We start from the raw sequence: 16,534 nt of genomic DNA on the forward strand, positions 1-16,534 counted from the left end.
AACCACCTTGTGGTAGCTCAGCTGACCGTGGGCTGAAGACCTACTGACTTCTGACATTTCCTCCTCCGTACATAGAACAATTCTCCTTTGTACTTCAGTGACTTCCTCATCATCTTCAAATTCTGGAGGAAATGCATTCCACTTGAATATTGAGTATTTTGGTGATGGTAGCAGAACTTGCAGAAGGCTACTGTAGAGGTTATGACATCATTGGTTGTAAGTTATGCACTTCACAATTCAGAGAATATACTTACAAACTATTTAAATAGAAAAGGCGTGTTCAAGGTAGAGGCAGTTACAGTACATTCAGGGTATGTTACAGAAACCATTTGTGGTAGCCATTTGCTGAAAGGAAAAAACCTCTATAATTTTGTTTCCCAGACCACACAGGTTATAACTACAATACCCAAAGAGAGCAGGTAATACATCTCAATCACTGCATTTTATGCAGTCTTCTTCCAGAATTCATGTGCAAATTGAAAAAAAAAAAAAAAAAAAAAAGGTTTAAATACATCTTCATTGACAAGCAAGGACAAAAGAACTACAACAGAAACCAGGCACTTTGACCATTTAGGTAAACAGCCGCTTCTTCTTACCAGACTTCTGCACATGAACAAGTCTTTACATTGGTCTTGCTATGCTTGCAGCACATGGAGATTCAAGTCAACTGTTTTTCCTGTTGGTAGTATCAGTTCTACTTGTAGGAAACTACGCCAATTGAATTGGTAACACTGTTAGTTATTTCATTGGCAGTTGAGCAAATGTTATCATTTGACTGACCAATTTAACAGCTACCAAAGTTAGATATTAACAAAACAGTACATAAAAAAAAAAAAAATCAAAGAGATAAATGAAAGTTAACACCTGACTTAAGCTTGCATTGAGACTTGCTTTTATAGGTTCGGTTTGTGCCTCCTTTCACGGTGTTATTGTGGACTGATTTCCATCACATACAGCAACTGGTACTAAACTACAATACTTTTGGTTTGAAACACGTTCAGTAGAAATCACTCCAAGGTAACGGGAGGTTGGCATGGCACTGCAGGCAAGAGGGAGACAGAAACCTCCCTGTGTTTCAACCTTGTCGGTCCCATGTGCAGAACAGGCATTCAGAGCAAACTGCAGCATGCCTCCCTCATTCTTGGAGTGAAATCATTATTTCACAGCAGAGGTTATCATACTTAAGGGAGCCAGTTTGATTTGAATTTAGCTAAAAGACCAGCTAGGATTACTTTGATTTTTCTTTTCAAATAAACCAAAGTACACCTTTCCAAAGATTTTGAACGTACTCAATCCGCTACGACACATAAATCACAACACAAGGGATTACCTAAGGCTACGAAATAGCGTACTTATTCAGTAGCTATTATTCTTGCAGATAAACATCCTCAGATGCCTCGACCACAAACGGCTGGATTTTTTTTTCCCCTCACAGATTGCTATTTGCTGAAAAGAAAGATGTGGGTGTATGACAGACTGCCTACCAATTCACTAACAGAGCGTACTGTTGGTCATAGTCTTCATGCATACTTCTGCCAGGCAGTGTAACTCCTCTTCTGTTCACTACCTTCAAGAAAGTCTAGAAAACATCTCTTCAATCCACTGTCCAGTTTTCTCTTCCTACCAAGTGGAAATCCAAATCACATGCAGGCCAATGGCACTACTCTAGTACTTAACTCTCGTGCAGGCTAGAAACATCAACTCTATCTTAGTATTTTGAAGCAATTAACCACAACTATCAGCTACGCTCTAACTGTAGCACAGCTTTGTAGAGGCTCAGATTTCACCAGGACAACAGGAGAGAGTGCAAGGTTTGGTGAATACCCAGGATAACAAACCGATGCAATCAATGGATGCTGGACACAGTCAGAAAGGGCTGTTCCTTTTTCGAGGAATCTTTAGAAAAGAAAAAACAACCCCTCCCCCTTTGCCCTTCCCCAAAACAACCTATCATGAGATGTTTTCGGTGCCCACTCACAACTGAAGTCCATGTTATCTGGGTCTTTTGCGAGTCACAAATATCAATACACGTCTGATGGCGATAAGACGATCTTTAAGGGAGGTCATAGCCAATATAGCCAGCTGAGCTCTGTTTTCCAGAGGCAACACTGCCAAGAGCCACCAGTACCAGGCAGGACCACTAGGGTTGCTCTGTAAAAGGATGGAAAGACATTCAATCACATTTTCACCAACACTGTCCCGTGAAGAACACCACCTTCCTTTCCACTTTCTATTTGTTAAGAAAGTCACCACAGAACCATTCAAGCAGCAACTATACACTTAATTTCAGGTGCTCTCCTTGTCTATTAAGACTGATCTCTTCAAATATAAACTTATACTGATACATTGTTTTCCACTGATTGTTTTACATGTTTCATGCTACAGACCAAAATAGGGTAAGAGGAGCTCAGAATGTACAAAATCACAGCACAAACCTGTCATAAAAGTCTTGTGCAAAAATTACATATAGAATAAGGATACATAAGTAGGAAGGTTTTATTACCTGTGGCTCTGGCTCTTTTCCTGGCATGGACCCAAAATGATTGAGAATCTGTACTTTCATATTGTCTTTAAGAGAAGTAAACCAGGCAACAGCTTGATCATAAACTGAGTCATGAAGGCGGACAAGTTCTTCATATTCCGGTCCTTCAACCTTATTGTTCGAAGAAGGGAGATGGAACAAAACAGGTTTGATGCTGTGGAGTCCATACGCTTTCCCAGAAGCAAGCGAAGCAAAATAATGCAGTGACTACAGCTTTTCAAATGTCCTTATCTAAGCAAACTGTACCCAAGTTTCAGATTTAAAATCTGTGATGCTGGAGTCTTTTTACCCTCCCCTGGGTGTTCTGAAGTGATGTTTCTTGGAGCAGTTATTGCAATATTAATACCCATTCCTAAATGCTGGCACAACAGAAGAATCTGCTCTCTAATCCCAGGACATCATATTATCTTAAACCCACCACCTCAACTCCCTGTCACAAAAGGGCCTCTGAACACTGGTGTATCATCTGGCAAAACTACTGGTACCAAGCACAGAGACAGGACTTCTAGGGCAGTTAGGAATCAATAGTATTTTCTAGAAGTGTTAAGACCATGGTAGACAGCAAAGGAGGAGGCGGGGGGGGAGGGCAGACACCTGAGCAGGCAGAAAGCAGAGTAAGTGGATGCTTTCCCAATACCAGGAACAGCCATTAAAAATAATAATTTAAAAAAAGACCCTCACTGAGGCAGAGGGCTTTGGTTGCACAGGCCTGACTGTCAGCCATTAAGGAAAAGAAAAAAGCATAAGCAAAAACCACTACAAACTGGTGATTTGGGTTTTGTTTTGTTTTTTTTTTTTAATTTGTTCGTTTGGGGTTGAAGTTTTCTTTTTTTCCCTGTGATCTGTACACACAAATGGTATGATTCACCTGTGCTACTACTGAGATGCATGTCTGAGCTATTTGCTCTGGATGCCCTTTACAGTTGAAGAGAAACAGCTCCAGAGGGCAATTAATCTCATCTTAAGGTAGGTTATCTAAGATAGAGCAGATAAAATAGGCAGCTTTGGACTGAGATTTCTCACCATCAGATACAACATGAATGTAGAATGCTGAACACAGACGTCAGCCTCTCAAGTGAGATAAGGTACATCTCACTCTAATTATGAAGAGGTGGGTCTCTGGCACCATCTACAAACCATACCTGGGTACCTGAGTTCCACCACCCTTCACTGGTGATTTAAACAGCAGAACCCTCACTCTAAGCAGACTACCTACTCTGACCTTTTGCAAGGGGAGGCACCTCCACACAATCTGCCTTTCCTGCCCTGGTGAACAATGGCATCATCCTGCACAGGTCAGAAAAGCCCTACTAAGACTTTACAGACTTGCACTTCAACTGTGAGAGCACTAAAGAGCTGTGTGACCAGACTGGGCTTCATCAGCTGGCATAGTATTATTACTAAACTCAGTGTTAAGAGGGATCAGGGTTTTATAGACGTGCTCTGAAGATGATCTGGGAAGCCATCATTAAGCATGGCCAAAAACCCACTCTTTGGCCAACACCCATCACAAGCACTACATTTGACGTAGGTTTCACAAGAGGACTTGTTTTTAAAAACTACTCCCCTCCCTGCATTTCTCTGCTCTTAGCCAGCTCTGACCGATGCTTGTACAGGCACAGGAACTACATGTCACTAAGATCTCATTTTAAGAGTGGACTCCTACATTTGTTTGAGGGCCTGTTCTGTAAGCCAGAGCTGGGAGGTCATACAAAGTCTGCCAAGACTATGAACAGGTATTCTGCATTCAGTGCAAGAAGAATAGTCAGTTCTCTAACACGGGCATGTATTCTTAAAAGGGTTTCCAGACCACACCAGTTTTAAAACACTACCCTGACCTCACCTACACATCAGGACAGCCCTCAGCACCTGAGTCTCAGAAGCTACTTTGAGATCCATGAAGGGAGTGCAACACTTCAAGCACAGATAATAAAAGGGTAGGAAGGAAGAAGAGGAAGGAAGAGACAAAGTTTGTTCCATGGTTTTCAAAATAGAGCTTTAGTATTTATAATGACACCAGCTTAAAAATAATGCACAGCTAGCTTGAAATGCAACAAGGAAAGGCTGTTTAAGTGAATCCAGCAATACATGGGTATGAATAACTTTGCACCATTGATCACCTTTTTATCTTCAAGATACTCGATGTTTGCTGTGTTATATCCATCTCGCTGGCCATGGCTTAAGACCCTAAAACGACGGACACCAACTGTATCAACAACTGAGCGCCCATCAGGAAAAAACTTTACGTCCCTGATCTCTAATATACAGCCATGATCTGCAAATCTGAAATGACAGAAGGGCATAAAAGTGGAAGTCATCAACAAGTGTTTATACACATCAGGATAAATACTGGGCCTAATTCACTACTTTTTATTTGAAAGAGGATTTTGCTTTGGTGACAATACATTTCTGCTGATTCACATAAGCCACACAACCCCCACCCTTTCTGCCTTCCCTCAGAGGTTCAGGGCAGCAGCATTTTTGGAGTGTATTTGCAGGGTGGGAGGGTGGGGAAGGGACAGGAAACTAAGCAGACCATGTTTCATGCTGAGAGTTGCCAGCTGCTGGTGGCAAATTCACCTGGATACCATAAGGAAGTCCAGAAACTGAGGAACAAATGCAGGGCTGGGAGGGCTATTGCCCTACTCCAAAGTGCACACTGAAGATTACAGACTTTAGAAGGAAAAGGCTTCTATATAGCAAGATTTTTCTTGCACTTGTTTCCTTTAAGTTAAACAAGAAACTCCAAATACTCTCTTTACAAAAGCATATTTGCATCTGTTATATTTAAAGTAGGCACAAGTTTTAATTACACCCTGGAAACAAGCATGCAACAATTTTTTTTTTCTTTAAATTATCAGGCTGTAGCGAGCTCCCTAGAGGCTGACTGCACAATGACTCTTCACCACCATACACTGATCTGCCAGCTTTGCTGCTCTGCTGGCAGAGCCTCAGCCTACTGCTAAGCAGGAGAATGCACTGTTATCTAGTCTCATCTCAAGATAACAAATCCCTGCAGGGTCTGATAAATGTTTCATGAGGGAAACACTTGTTTTACCAGGGCTTGGCCATTTCTTACACTGGAGTGATGAACAAACAGTGGCACTATGGGGAAGTGTTTTCTACTCCACCAGAAATCATGGGTTTCAGAGGGGAGAAAAAAAAAAAAGCTCACCACTGTGAACAACTGTTCTCTCCTGGCCAATGTACAGAACAAATTGAGGAAGAGCAAGAAGAGTACAGCTGCACACAGCTATGGCCTGGTGCTCTACCAGTGGAACAACAAAAAACAAGTATAGCAATATTAGTCTAATCACTTATTTCACAGAATCATTAAGAATAGTCTGGGTTGGAAAGGACCTTTAAAGGTCATCTAGTCCAACCCCCTTGCAGTGAGCTAAACAGCTACATAACACTAGTTTTAAATTAATGATTTTAGTGACATTCATACCAAATTTCTAAATTAATCTAGAAGTGATTATTTTTTTTCTCTTTTTTTGTCATTCTTTGTGAACTTACATTTAGAGAGAAAAAGTGTACTGACGCTAAAAGTTTATATACTTTTCCCAGTTTTAACTTAAAATGGAGAAATAAAACAAAGGAAGGTAATGAACTGAATATGTCTTGTCACTGTGCTTTTCAAGGGAGGTATGTATCCATGTCTTAGTAGATGAAGCAAAACAAGTTTCCCCACTTTTTGTATTCCCAGTTGATTTCGCAATTTTGAATAAACAGAAGAACTTCTTTACTTGTGTAAGAAGCTACAACAGCCTGCCAGGTGTCTACAGATGAAGGCTTCATACGCTTCAGTTTCTGATTGAAGTTACCATGCTTAAAAAGTTTAATTATTTTAGTAACTCAAAACAGACAGGACAAAAATCTAACTGTACTGATTGCATTTTAAAATACCCTTTATGACACTATCTGATAAACCAATTCTTGTGGTTTTGGGATTGGTCCTCTGTATTAGACCCAAATCCAAATAAGTTTGGCTCTTCCACAAGCCTTCACAGATGTAAGGGGAGTTATCTCTGATGTCCTAGGGTTATTTTCCCCTCACTCTTCAAGGTATTTGTTTCCAGAAAATTGACTAACATGCCTGGAAAGGACTGTAAAGCATCAGCTGCTGTTGGAGCCTGAACTCTGAACTCCACCAACTGCAGCACTGACAGCATGCCAAATGGCATGATACACAGCCAGAGCTAACTGTAGCATCTCCTGCATTCTTACTGTCACCTTACTGCCCAGTCTGAGGGGAAAGGAAAAAAACAAACAAAAAACCCCCAACCCACCAGACCTGAACTGGACAAGGAAACTCTGTCAAATCCCAGTATGAGTGCCCTCCTCTCTGCTCCAGTGATGATTGCCTACAAAAATGCTGCTCCTGGGGATGGCTGTCTAATGTGTCAAGAATTCCCACACTGGTCATCCATTCTACAGTCTGCACCACTTCAATGCACCTTCTCGAGTCAGCAACTATCTATTACATCTTGTAAGGCAGACCCTTCTTAAGACCACCTCATTTTTTCCACAAGCATCTTCTTATCCCCTTCACCCAAAAAATTATTATCTGTAAAGGATTTTAAAACCTGTAGGTTTTAATCTAATTATTAGTATTCAGTCTCCACATAGGGAGCTGAAAATATACAAGCGCCAGTATTCACAGAAATCAAAGGTAAGATCACATAAAAAGACAGTGTAAGCCACTCACTGCAGATAGTTTAGACATTGCAACAAAGCAGTAAAGACAAACATCAAAATTCACCATTCAGCAGCAGAACAGGCTTCTTTGCCAAGGGTATACTTTGTCTCATTCAATGCAGGAAAACTGAACAGGGTTTGGATTTTTATTTTTTAATTGAGCAGACAGAGGAGCAACCTCATCCAGACAGTCTACCTTCACTAGAACAAACGAGCTAGAAAGCTTTCCAACCACATAGACAATTAACTGCTATATTTGGAGTCTGTAGTAGCATGATGAGTTGTATTCTTGCTATTCATCCAACAGTGGAGCAATAAAAATTACAACTTTGTGTCAAAAGGAATGTTTAATATATGAAACTAAAAAGCCAGCCACTTCTGTATTGGTTCATACAAGACTGGAAGGAACCACAGTGGTTTGGGGAGACAAGTATACTGCGCTGTAGCACTCCATTAGCGTCACAACAGCCTCTGCAGCAACAGGACATTTTTAGCTCATCTCCTTACCCTTTTAATTCATCTGCTAAGCACATGCCAAACTGCTTGGTACCAGTTTCCATGCATCTTCTTATCATTAGACGATAACGAGGTTCAAAGATATGGAGTGGGCAAGGGATGGTAGGGAAGGCCATGGTACATACGAAGATGGGAACATCTTTATTCAAACTGCAAAATAATTGTTTAAAAAAAAAAAAAAAATCAGTGTTTTTCTGGGTACTGCTATATTCAGCATAAACCCTTAATACAACACTGACTCCACTGGTTTCTTTAGACTCCTTCTTTGTAAGAGTGTATCTGGTCAAAGTTTGTCATTTCTTACAAGACAAACACTTATCAGAACTCTTTCTGTTTGTACATGAAAGAAGCATCCTTCTAACCTACTTTCCCAGAGGAAAGGTCAGGAAATAATAGTCTATTTCCCAAACTTGCATACATCAATACTTAAATACAAGTAGTAAGATTTTGTAACTTTTTACAGTAATATAGTACCTACAAACTAACCACATTCAAAGCAAGGTGGTAGACAATTCCCAAACTCAGTAAAACTCTTTAATTTTGCAGAAGCCCACTAATCCTCATATTTTTTCAGGCTTAATTGCATGTTTTATTTTTCTTTTTAGCCAAATTGTAGCTTAAGATCCTCAAGTCACTGACAACACTGAGCCCTTGAACTCCTCTTGACCTGAAGTATAACCCATCTAAAACTGGACTTTTACTCCCAGTAAACTCCCATTATAACTTTTAAAGCTGTTATATTGTTTCAGAGGAAAAAGCAATTGTCTTTGTTTTAAGAACATTGTTGTGCCTCTTTAACATCCAGGCTTATTGTTTCTTGTTTATCTGCAAGAAACATGTCGAAAATACAAAACGTCTGGCAGGTTCATTTACAAATTCATTCATTTTGTGCATTTTCATAAGCAAATGAAGCTTCTTCAAGTAATTTAGATTTAAAAGTGCATTTTTATATTAGTTGTCAGTAATAAAACAAGAGCCTACTTTGACAATTCCTTCATTTCCTCTTCATAAACTTTCTTCCTTTCAGATAATTCCTCTGGCAAGTAACGGACTATCAGTTCTTCTGTAAGGACGGTCTTCTTGTAAGTTCTGCTTGCCAGAAACTGCAAGGAAGGGTAAACTCTTAAGTCAGGCAACAAGAAGTCATGTAACATCTCTTCCTCCCAACCCATCCCCTTTCTTAAGGCAAAACAGCATGTTAGTCCATAATTGTACCGATTCCTCCTCCTTTCCAGCCTTCAGGTATCAAAACTTCCACTTTAGGATGAAAGGTTCACTCTAGTGCTTATTTAACTATAACTCTGTGCCCCTTTTTTTGGCAGAAGTTGTACTATCAACAAGAAAAGTCAGTCCCTCCTTGCTTTTGCCGAAGATACATGTGCTATTTTCATGTAGAGCTGCCAGGTTACTGCTCTCCAAAAATTACTCCACGTACAGACACATTAGGTCTGCTGAAGCAGCCATTTAGGCCAAGGAGTGACTGCTCTTCATTCACCACAGACAGATATACAGACTGGAGAGGTGGTATGAATAGGGCTATAGTTGGGACTTCCCAGTCATGAGCCCAATGTGACACTGGAATCCCCAATTCTTTTCAGCAACAGCAGACCACGTATGTCTTCCAAGGAATGACAAAATATATTCTGGAGCAAATGAGCCTGAGCACTGTTTGAGGCTCTGGGTACTCCTGCATTGTTCTGGTCTATGAGTGGAGCACAGAAAATCCCCACATACATGCCTTCAGAAGAACACAGCATTGCATTTGCATTTCTTTGTTAATTAGGGCAAGGACATACTTACTTCTGACAGCTTTTCTTTGCAGAGCGGGCAATGCGGATTATGGTCAAGGCAACGCTCAAGGCATTTGAGGCAAAAGGTGTGTCCACAGGGAGTGGTAACAGGTTCGTAGAACAACCTGAACACAAAAACACAGAGCAAAAAAGCTAAGCTGCCAACATAAACAATGTAGATTCCCAAACTATGGAAAGGAGTGACTAGATCCAGCCACCTCTTCCTTTCCTGCTTTTGTATAAATCACAGGTGACAGTTTTATCTATGGATATAAAAACAGGTTTTCATTTTAGAAGTGGTAAACAATGGAGAAAACCATGCATAATGAAGAAAAAACTATGTCTGTAAAGATTCAACAGATGCAAGGTTCAGGAGAAAGGAACAGAGTAATGATTTAGACATTCTTTGGCAAGTTTCCCTTCTCACACCATGAAAACTTTTTTTCAGAAGCCAGAAAGGCTTTCTGATCTTAATCTCAAATCAATGCAGTCATACCTCATGCAGAGGGAACACTCAAAGTCTGACGCATCCACCAGAGTTGTTGGTACCTCTCTTGATGTGACAACAGTGTTTTCAGGTAAACCATCTGCATCTAAGTATAGTTGAGAAGATGATTACAGTAAATATTTAAGTATTACTGAAGTTTCAGATGCTGTTTATGTTGTTTTTCCATAAAGAACCTCATTTATCTCTTTTTTGAAGTTTTGTTCCAAATAAACATGTTTTCTTTTCAAGTTTTAGACTTTCTGGCAGGTAGTCTTTTGGAGAGCAGAGAATGATGTCTATGGCCAGAGAAAGCACTTTAGAGCTGAATACCCATGATTTACTTTTCCAAAAATGGTTGGTTTGGGTTGGATTTTTTTTTTTTTTAATTCTAGTTTTTAAAATACTCTGCTATTGCTTTCCCACCACCATCACCACTCCCACATCAGCCAGGCCAGATGTTTTAAAGTACATTAAGTCCAGAATTTAATTTGTTTACACACAGTCAAACTATTTCATCAGTGTTTATTATAGATTTCTCAGCAGGGGTAAGTTTTCTTACAAGTATTAAAAAAGCTTATGCTCTTCTAGACGAGGCTGCTGTGGAAATCCCATGTTTCACGCAGCTTAAAGTATAAGGACTACTGGAGTCACATTAGCTACTACTGATTTCACTCTGCAAACATGGAGACAAAACACTTGAAATTCTGCCCACTCTAGTTTTTTGGGGCTGGTATGTATCCCTGTAGTTAACATGCTTAAAGGGTACAGGCTTCAAACTTCACAGCAGCAGCATTTAAGCTCAAGAGCTAACAGCTCGAGCTTCTTACCACAATCATACAAGCAGATTCTGCAACTTCTTTTTTCAATCTGCATCTTTGTTGCTCAGTGAGAGTTGCAACAGAGCTATGAATGCTGCCTTCCTGTCCTTTTTATTAAGCAAATTCTTGACTGTTAAAAGCTCAGCTCAGCTTTTTATGTTCAGTTAAAAGACTAGGATGTTTTGTTAAAGGATAACTTATGCTCAGCATCTGGTTTATCTCGAACACAGACTGGAGAGGGGAGAGGGCACTGGTACTATGTGACCTACAAAGAAAAACAGCGTTATCTTTAACCTACATCTTGCGTGTTAGCATTTACTAATAGCAAGAACCTAACCGTGTTAATTCTGCAAATAGTAACATGGCACCAGGATCTAGCACAGATCAGAAATTAATGGTTATGGGTAAAACATGATCTCTGGCCTTCACTGTGAAGATACAGGTGGGTCAGATTTCACAATCTGTTTATCAAGTCTGCAGTTCACAGACAAGTACAGGGTTTTTCCCTTCACAGCAATGTGACCAGAAACTGGCCATACCTTGATCATTTGCAGAGGTGGCAGGCAGACAGCAGCACTTGAAGACTTTTAATATTTCATGGTAAAAAGTCAGATTTGTCAAAGAAATTGGGGGGGGGGTGCTTTGGGTTTGGGTTTCCTGGATCTTTGTTGTTTTTTTTCCTTTAAGGGAAAGAAGGCACACTAATATAAAAGGATTTTAAAAGCCCCTTTTAACCAACTCTTTCACTACTCCGCAATATACTGCCTTCAGTGTTTTTATCCCAGGGTACTAAAACCACTCTGGAGGTCTCTGTTAGAAGCTTGAGAAGCATACCAATTGTAAGCACAGCTATCAAGTGACAGAAAACTGGAGGGGCTTATTACCCTTCAAAAGGCTTCTTTGTTTGCTTGGAAAATTTCATGTAAAGTTGCATGTGACTGTTTCTGATGCCAGTTAAAGATTAGTTTCCAGGCTTACTGCATCTTTCCTTCATATAGAAAGACAATGAAGTTCAGCTATACCTCTGAAACCTAGAAAATGGAAATGGCATCAGCAACATAAAGACTAAACTGTTACTGGATTACACACTGGAAATGGCCCATTTAAGAAAGAAAAATACAGTGTTCATTGAATGAATTGAAATTGCTCTGGAATAATGTAAATAGGCTGTTACAGCAGAAACATAACAGACAACAAAATATTAGTAGCAAATGTTTCATTAACACCTATAAAAAGGGAGGAGGAAAAAAGCAGTTTATAATTTTTAAGTACGTGGTAAATAAATCCCCTTTCTAAGCCACAACACAAACCTTTTTTAGGAATCTTATTGGGGACATCCAAGCTTTGCAAATCCCTCATATCACTGGACAGCTTTCTTTTTAAGCCAACCCCAGGTAAACTGGAAAGAATAGCTCCCAAAGACTTCTTGTTATCTTCAAAATAGAGATCCAGAGCATGATGGGAAACAGGAGAATCAGTACTTCTAAATACATCAGATTCCTGGGATGGGGTTTTTGTTAACCTGAACACAGTATCCTAAAAAAAATTAGGAACAGTTATACACAGCATTAGACAATCTTGTTTTGTTTTGTTTTTTTCCTATTAGTTGCATACATCAGCAATAGATCAACGAGCTTAGCAAGGGAGAAAGGTCTGTATCAAAGAAGGCCACTCTCCAGTTGCATGAAACAGGACCACTTCTCTCCCTACAACTCTTGTCTCTAGAAATTATATTTCTGTCATACTAAAATCCTGACTGGATAAAAACACCCACAAATATAACTGATAGCCCCATGAAGGCATCACATTGTTTTCTGAAGCGTTTCATTCTCTTATTTTTCTGAGGAAGTACATCCCAACAAGAGATGGAGAAAACAGGCTTACCCTGAGAGCACCTACATGAATGCAGACAATGTCACACAAATCAGACAGATCCTTGCGTTACTTTTGCTATTTTTTATGTTGAACGTTTTTACTTTACCTTTGAGGACCCAGCAACAGAGCTATCTTCCACAGCCGACTGTGTGTTTATGCTACTCAGAAATGCAGGTTTCAATCTGGTATGGGATGTTCGACTAGAGAAAGGTGCTGTAAGACTATCGTGCACATTTTCAAAGGCTGGGAAAAACATCTCACACATTATCTAGTCAATTAGAAAGAGGAAAAAAAAGAAAAGATAATAATAATTACAACACATTTATGTTTGCATGAACAAGGATACATAAACTTCACAGCTTCTGGATGCCAAGAAGCTTGCAACAACCCGGACATCCTGCATTCCCCAATGCCCACAAGAAACCTGAATTGCAGTCCCACCACAACCACAGACACATCTCAAGGTGTTCTTCTGGTGTCCACCTCCCTCCCTGAAGGCCTCTGTTCCCCAGGAGCACCCATAGCTGTTACACCCTTCTTCCCCTACCCTGTCTCCACTCTGACCCTCAGAACCCTGCCTCCAGAAGTCACCATGCTCTCCTATCAAAATTGGTTAAGAGAGAAGCGTTTCGGCTCTCCTCATGATCTGCACCCATCTCTTCTACCACCAAGCAGATTTCATCCATAGCTAGAAGCTGTGTAGAATCTGCTCCCCCTCTCAACAAGCACCTTGCTGAATCCCCCCCTCCTCTTATTTTTTAAAGCTGTCTGTAGGGACCATCACGGAGAACCTGACAGTGGTTCATTAGCATTAAGTGTGTCCCTTATGAAAGTGCTACAGAGACTGCAGGATTTTTCCAGGACAGGGAAGAAGGACAGGGACACAGGTCCCTTTTTCAACCCTCAGCCACTTCCCACTTAAAAGTGGTTTTCTGATGGGCACTAAAGTTAGGGGCCTCAAGCCTATGAAACACAGGTGTACTCAAATCCAGCCAACATACTTCAAATGTGATCTACAAACAGTAGTGGCCAGACCTACAGATTTGCAGTGGAATCCACAAATATACAATCCCTCTGGTTCAGGCATCAACAAAATCCAAGTGGTGCCTTGTACAACATAATACTAAAGGTTTATTGGAGAATCTACTGAACCAAATTATTCTTTGGTTGTTTACTGTCACCTGAAATGAAGAATTTTACTTTGCTGCAGAAGTAAGATCAGCATGATGGCCAAGCAGCAGCCAGTAAATACATTTTGTACCTTTTGGGCTTCTTTCTTCATAGAGCTCCATTCAGGATTTAAGGCAACACAATAGAGAAATTCCTTCAATGCTTCCTCAGTCCTTTCCAATCCAGAAAGAGCTTTTGCTTTCACATAATGGCCCTGTTCACACAAAGGAAATGTACAAATCTAGAGATCATTTCGGAAGTAGCAGCAAGACACCAGTAAACAAACTGGGAAGTTCACATCACTCCACAGGTGAAGAATATCATATGTTTTGAGTAACAACCTCTGTGATCCATAAGACTGAAGGAAAAAGTCAGTTGCTTTTGCTGAAAGAAGATCCCCCAGGAACCCACTGCTGCCTTACCCCCAGCCAAAGCCATTGCTCCTTTCCTCATGGGGGACTTGACACAGAATGAGGAGCGGTATTGGTCTCCCCAGGGACTGAGACTACTACACACCCCACAGGGTTCGATACCCTGAAGAACAGTTTCACATACCAGGGCAACCTTAACTGTAATGAAGCTGCATGGGGAAGGCAGTGGCATGGGGCAGGCTGGAGTTGGCAGCTGAGAGAACAAAAAATTATACGTTCAGGACACTCATTTCTGCTGAGTGTCTTACCAGGACAGAGACAATTTTCCATCTATTTTATTTGGCTAGTTAAGACCAACAACATTATGAATTTAGGACAACTTCACAACGCTTAACCTGAAACCTTTTAGCCCATCCTACTTCTCCCACATCCACGGCCAACAGGTATAGCAGTCAGCTTGGGGACAAGTCCTACTTTACTTGTTACTAGTAGCAAGAGAGGAATGCCTCACCTTCAAACTTCCCTGTGGACATCAATTTGCAGTTCAAATCTGACTATGGAAATTACTACCTTAACAATGACAAGAAACTAAATGGGTATTTAAACATTTGCCTCTTGCTTATTAGAAGCATGCTCTGCAAGTCTACCTCTGATCCACATGAGTATCTCTAGGCTGTGCTGGAAGTACAATTTCACTAGTCCAAGAGACCAGTTAGATAAGCACATACATTTTTCTATTCTTCATACTAACGTCAAAAGATCCAGTATCACATAATCTTCCCAAGCAGGTACCTCCCTCACTCTTTCAATATAGCCCTTATGGCACATTATGATCTTTACCTTTCTACTGTCAGGAAGAAGGCTTGTACCACAAGCAAGAAAAGGACACTGTGTAGGACAGGTTAACTAACAAGTGTCATTTGGTGACCTGAAAAAGAAGTCTCAGTACACACCAGTCTCCAAGGTGAGACACATCTTTTTCTTATTGTGAATGCAGTAAGAGGTACTGTGAGGCTGGATCCTGATCTTCTTATCTTGATGCTTGCACAGCCTTTGTAATACCTTTTTAGACAGGTCCTAACAAGCCTGACATCACTGTCAAGATTACTCCACTGCACTGGGGAGGCTGCAAAGTTGTTTGGCCTCATCCTTTGGGGCCTCAAGAGCAATTTCTTTATCTAAGATGTAAGGGAGGACTGAGCTGGGCTGTTCATGGACAAAATACTTAACAATACAACACAAGACATTAGGCCCAGGAGTTTGAGGCCCCTACACTTCAGAGAGTACCGCTGCCACCTGCCCCTTCCTATTTTTCACATGATCCTGACAAGCACTGGATGAAGGGTAAGGTCCAAGCAGGACCTCATGCAGCAGGCAGGATCCAAGCAGGAGGGCATCTGTTTCTATCCACCACATAGAAGAACAACTTGAAACTTCTCCCTGCTGCAGAGAGTCCAAGGACCTGGTTTTCATAGCAACTGAAAAGAAACCAACTTGTCTGTTGCTCTAATGACTAAAGTGGACTCCAGAGCTTCACCAGTAACTCAGCAAGCCATTACATTTCAGTTATCAATAAGCCAAAATGTACTGGTAGGTGAACGCTTGCCTCCCAGGAGCTACTCTAAAAATTAGTTTAATTTCATGTTGGGTTTTGTTTTTTTAACTACACAGCATATGTTTGAGCTAAGCTCTGCCACTGGATGAGGTGCTGCAAGATACAAAACATGGATTCTGGATCAGCACAGCTTACGTGGAAGCTCTCACACACATGCAAAGCACAAGTGAAATGAGGCTGTGACACTGCTGGTTATGCCATGATGACAAATTTCATTTTCAATTAGCATTCTTCGGAGATGTGATTAATGAAATCTTTATCCGCCTACGACTAACGCGCATCACATTTCCATGGATTCAAGGCAAACAGAGAAGACACTTCAAGGAAACATTTGAACGTGCGTAATTCATCTTTCTCCCTCTGCACAGAAATCCAGCCAACGCCACTTGAGATCGATTCTTGACTTGATGAGGAATGATCCTAGACAGAAAGGCAATTTGAAGGCAGTCAGAAGATTATGAACTGCTTTCAAAAAGAAAGGTTTTAATGGCTGACAAGACAGATAGCCTTCAGACACAAGTATCTAACTTGTCAGAAACTACATGCTTCAGACAGAATCTCTCTGCTCACTTCACATTTCCCCAGCTGGAAATGAAGAGCTAGTTGCAGCCCCCCTGTGCTGAGGTGGGTAGCAGAGGGGTTCATGAAA

The 16,534-nt window shown here is 40.7% G+C and overlaps 1 protein-coding gene across 1 annotated transcript; it reads right to left on the minus strand.

Moving 5' to 3' along the window:
• Positions 1-1,435: 1,435 nt before the first annotated feature.
• LOC104519984 (LON peptidase N-terminal domain and RING finger protein 2) lies at positions 1,436-14,020 on the minus strand. The gene is made up of 10 exons (XM_029084273.1): positions 13,991-14,020; positions 12,836-12,997; positions 12,165-12,390; positions 10,046-10,142; positions 9,560-9,674; positions 8,741-8,862; positions 7,751-7,909; positions 4,663-4,825; positions 2,504-2,653; positions 1,436-2,151 (listed from the first exon to the last, which is right to left on the minus strand). Exons 1-10 carry the CDS (start codon positions 14,009-14,011, stop codon positions 1,993-1,995), a joined length of 1,374 nt encoding a protein of 457 aa, XP_028940106.1. The 5' UTR covers positions 14,012-14,020; the 3' UTR covers positions 1,436-1,992.
• Between the last annotated feature and the right edge of the window lie 2,514 nt (positions 14,021-16,534).

Source organism: Antrostomus carolinensis, unplaced genomic scaffold (assembly GCF_000700745.2).
Source record: "Antrostomus carolinensis isolate BGI_N321 unplaced genomic scaffold, ASM70074v2 scaffold16213, whole genome shotgun sequence".
NCBI lineage: Eukaryota > Metazoa > Chordata > Aves > Caprimulgiformes > Caprimulgidae > Antrostomus > Antrostomus carolinensis.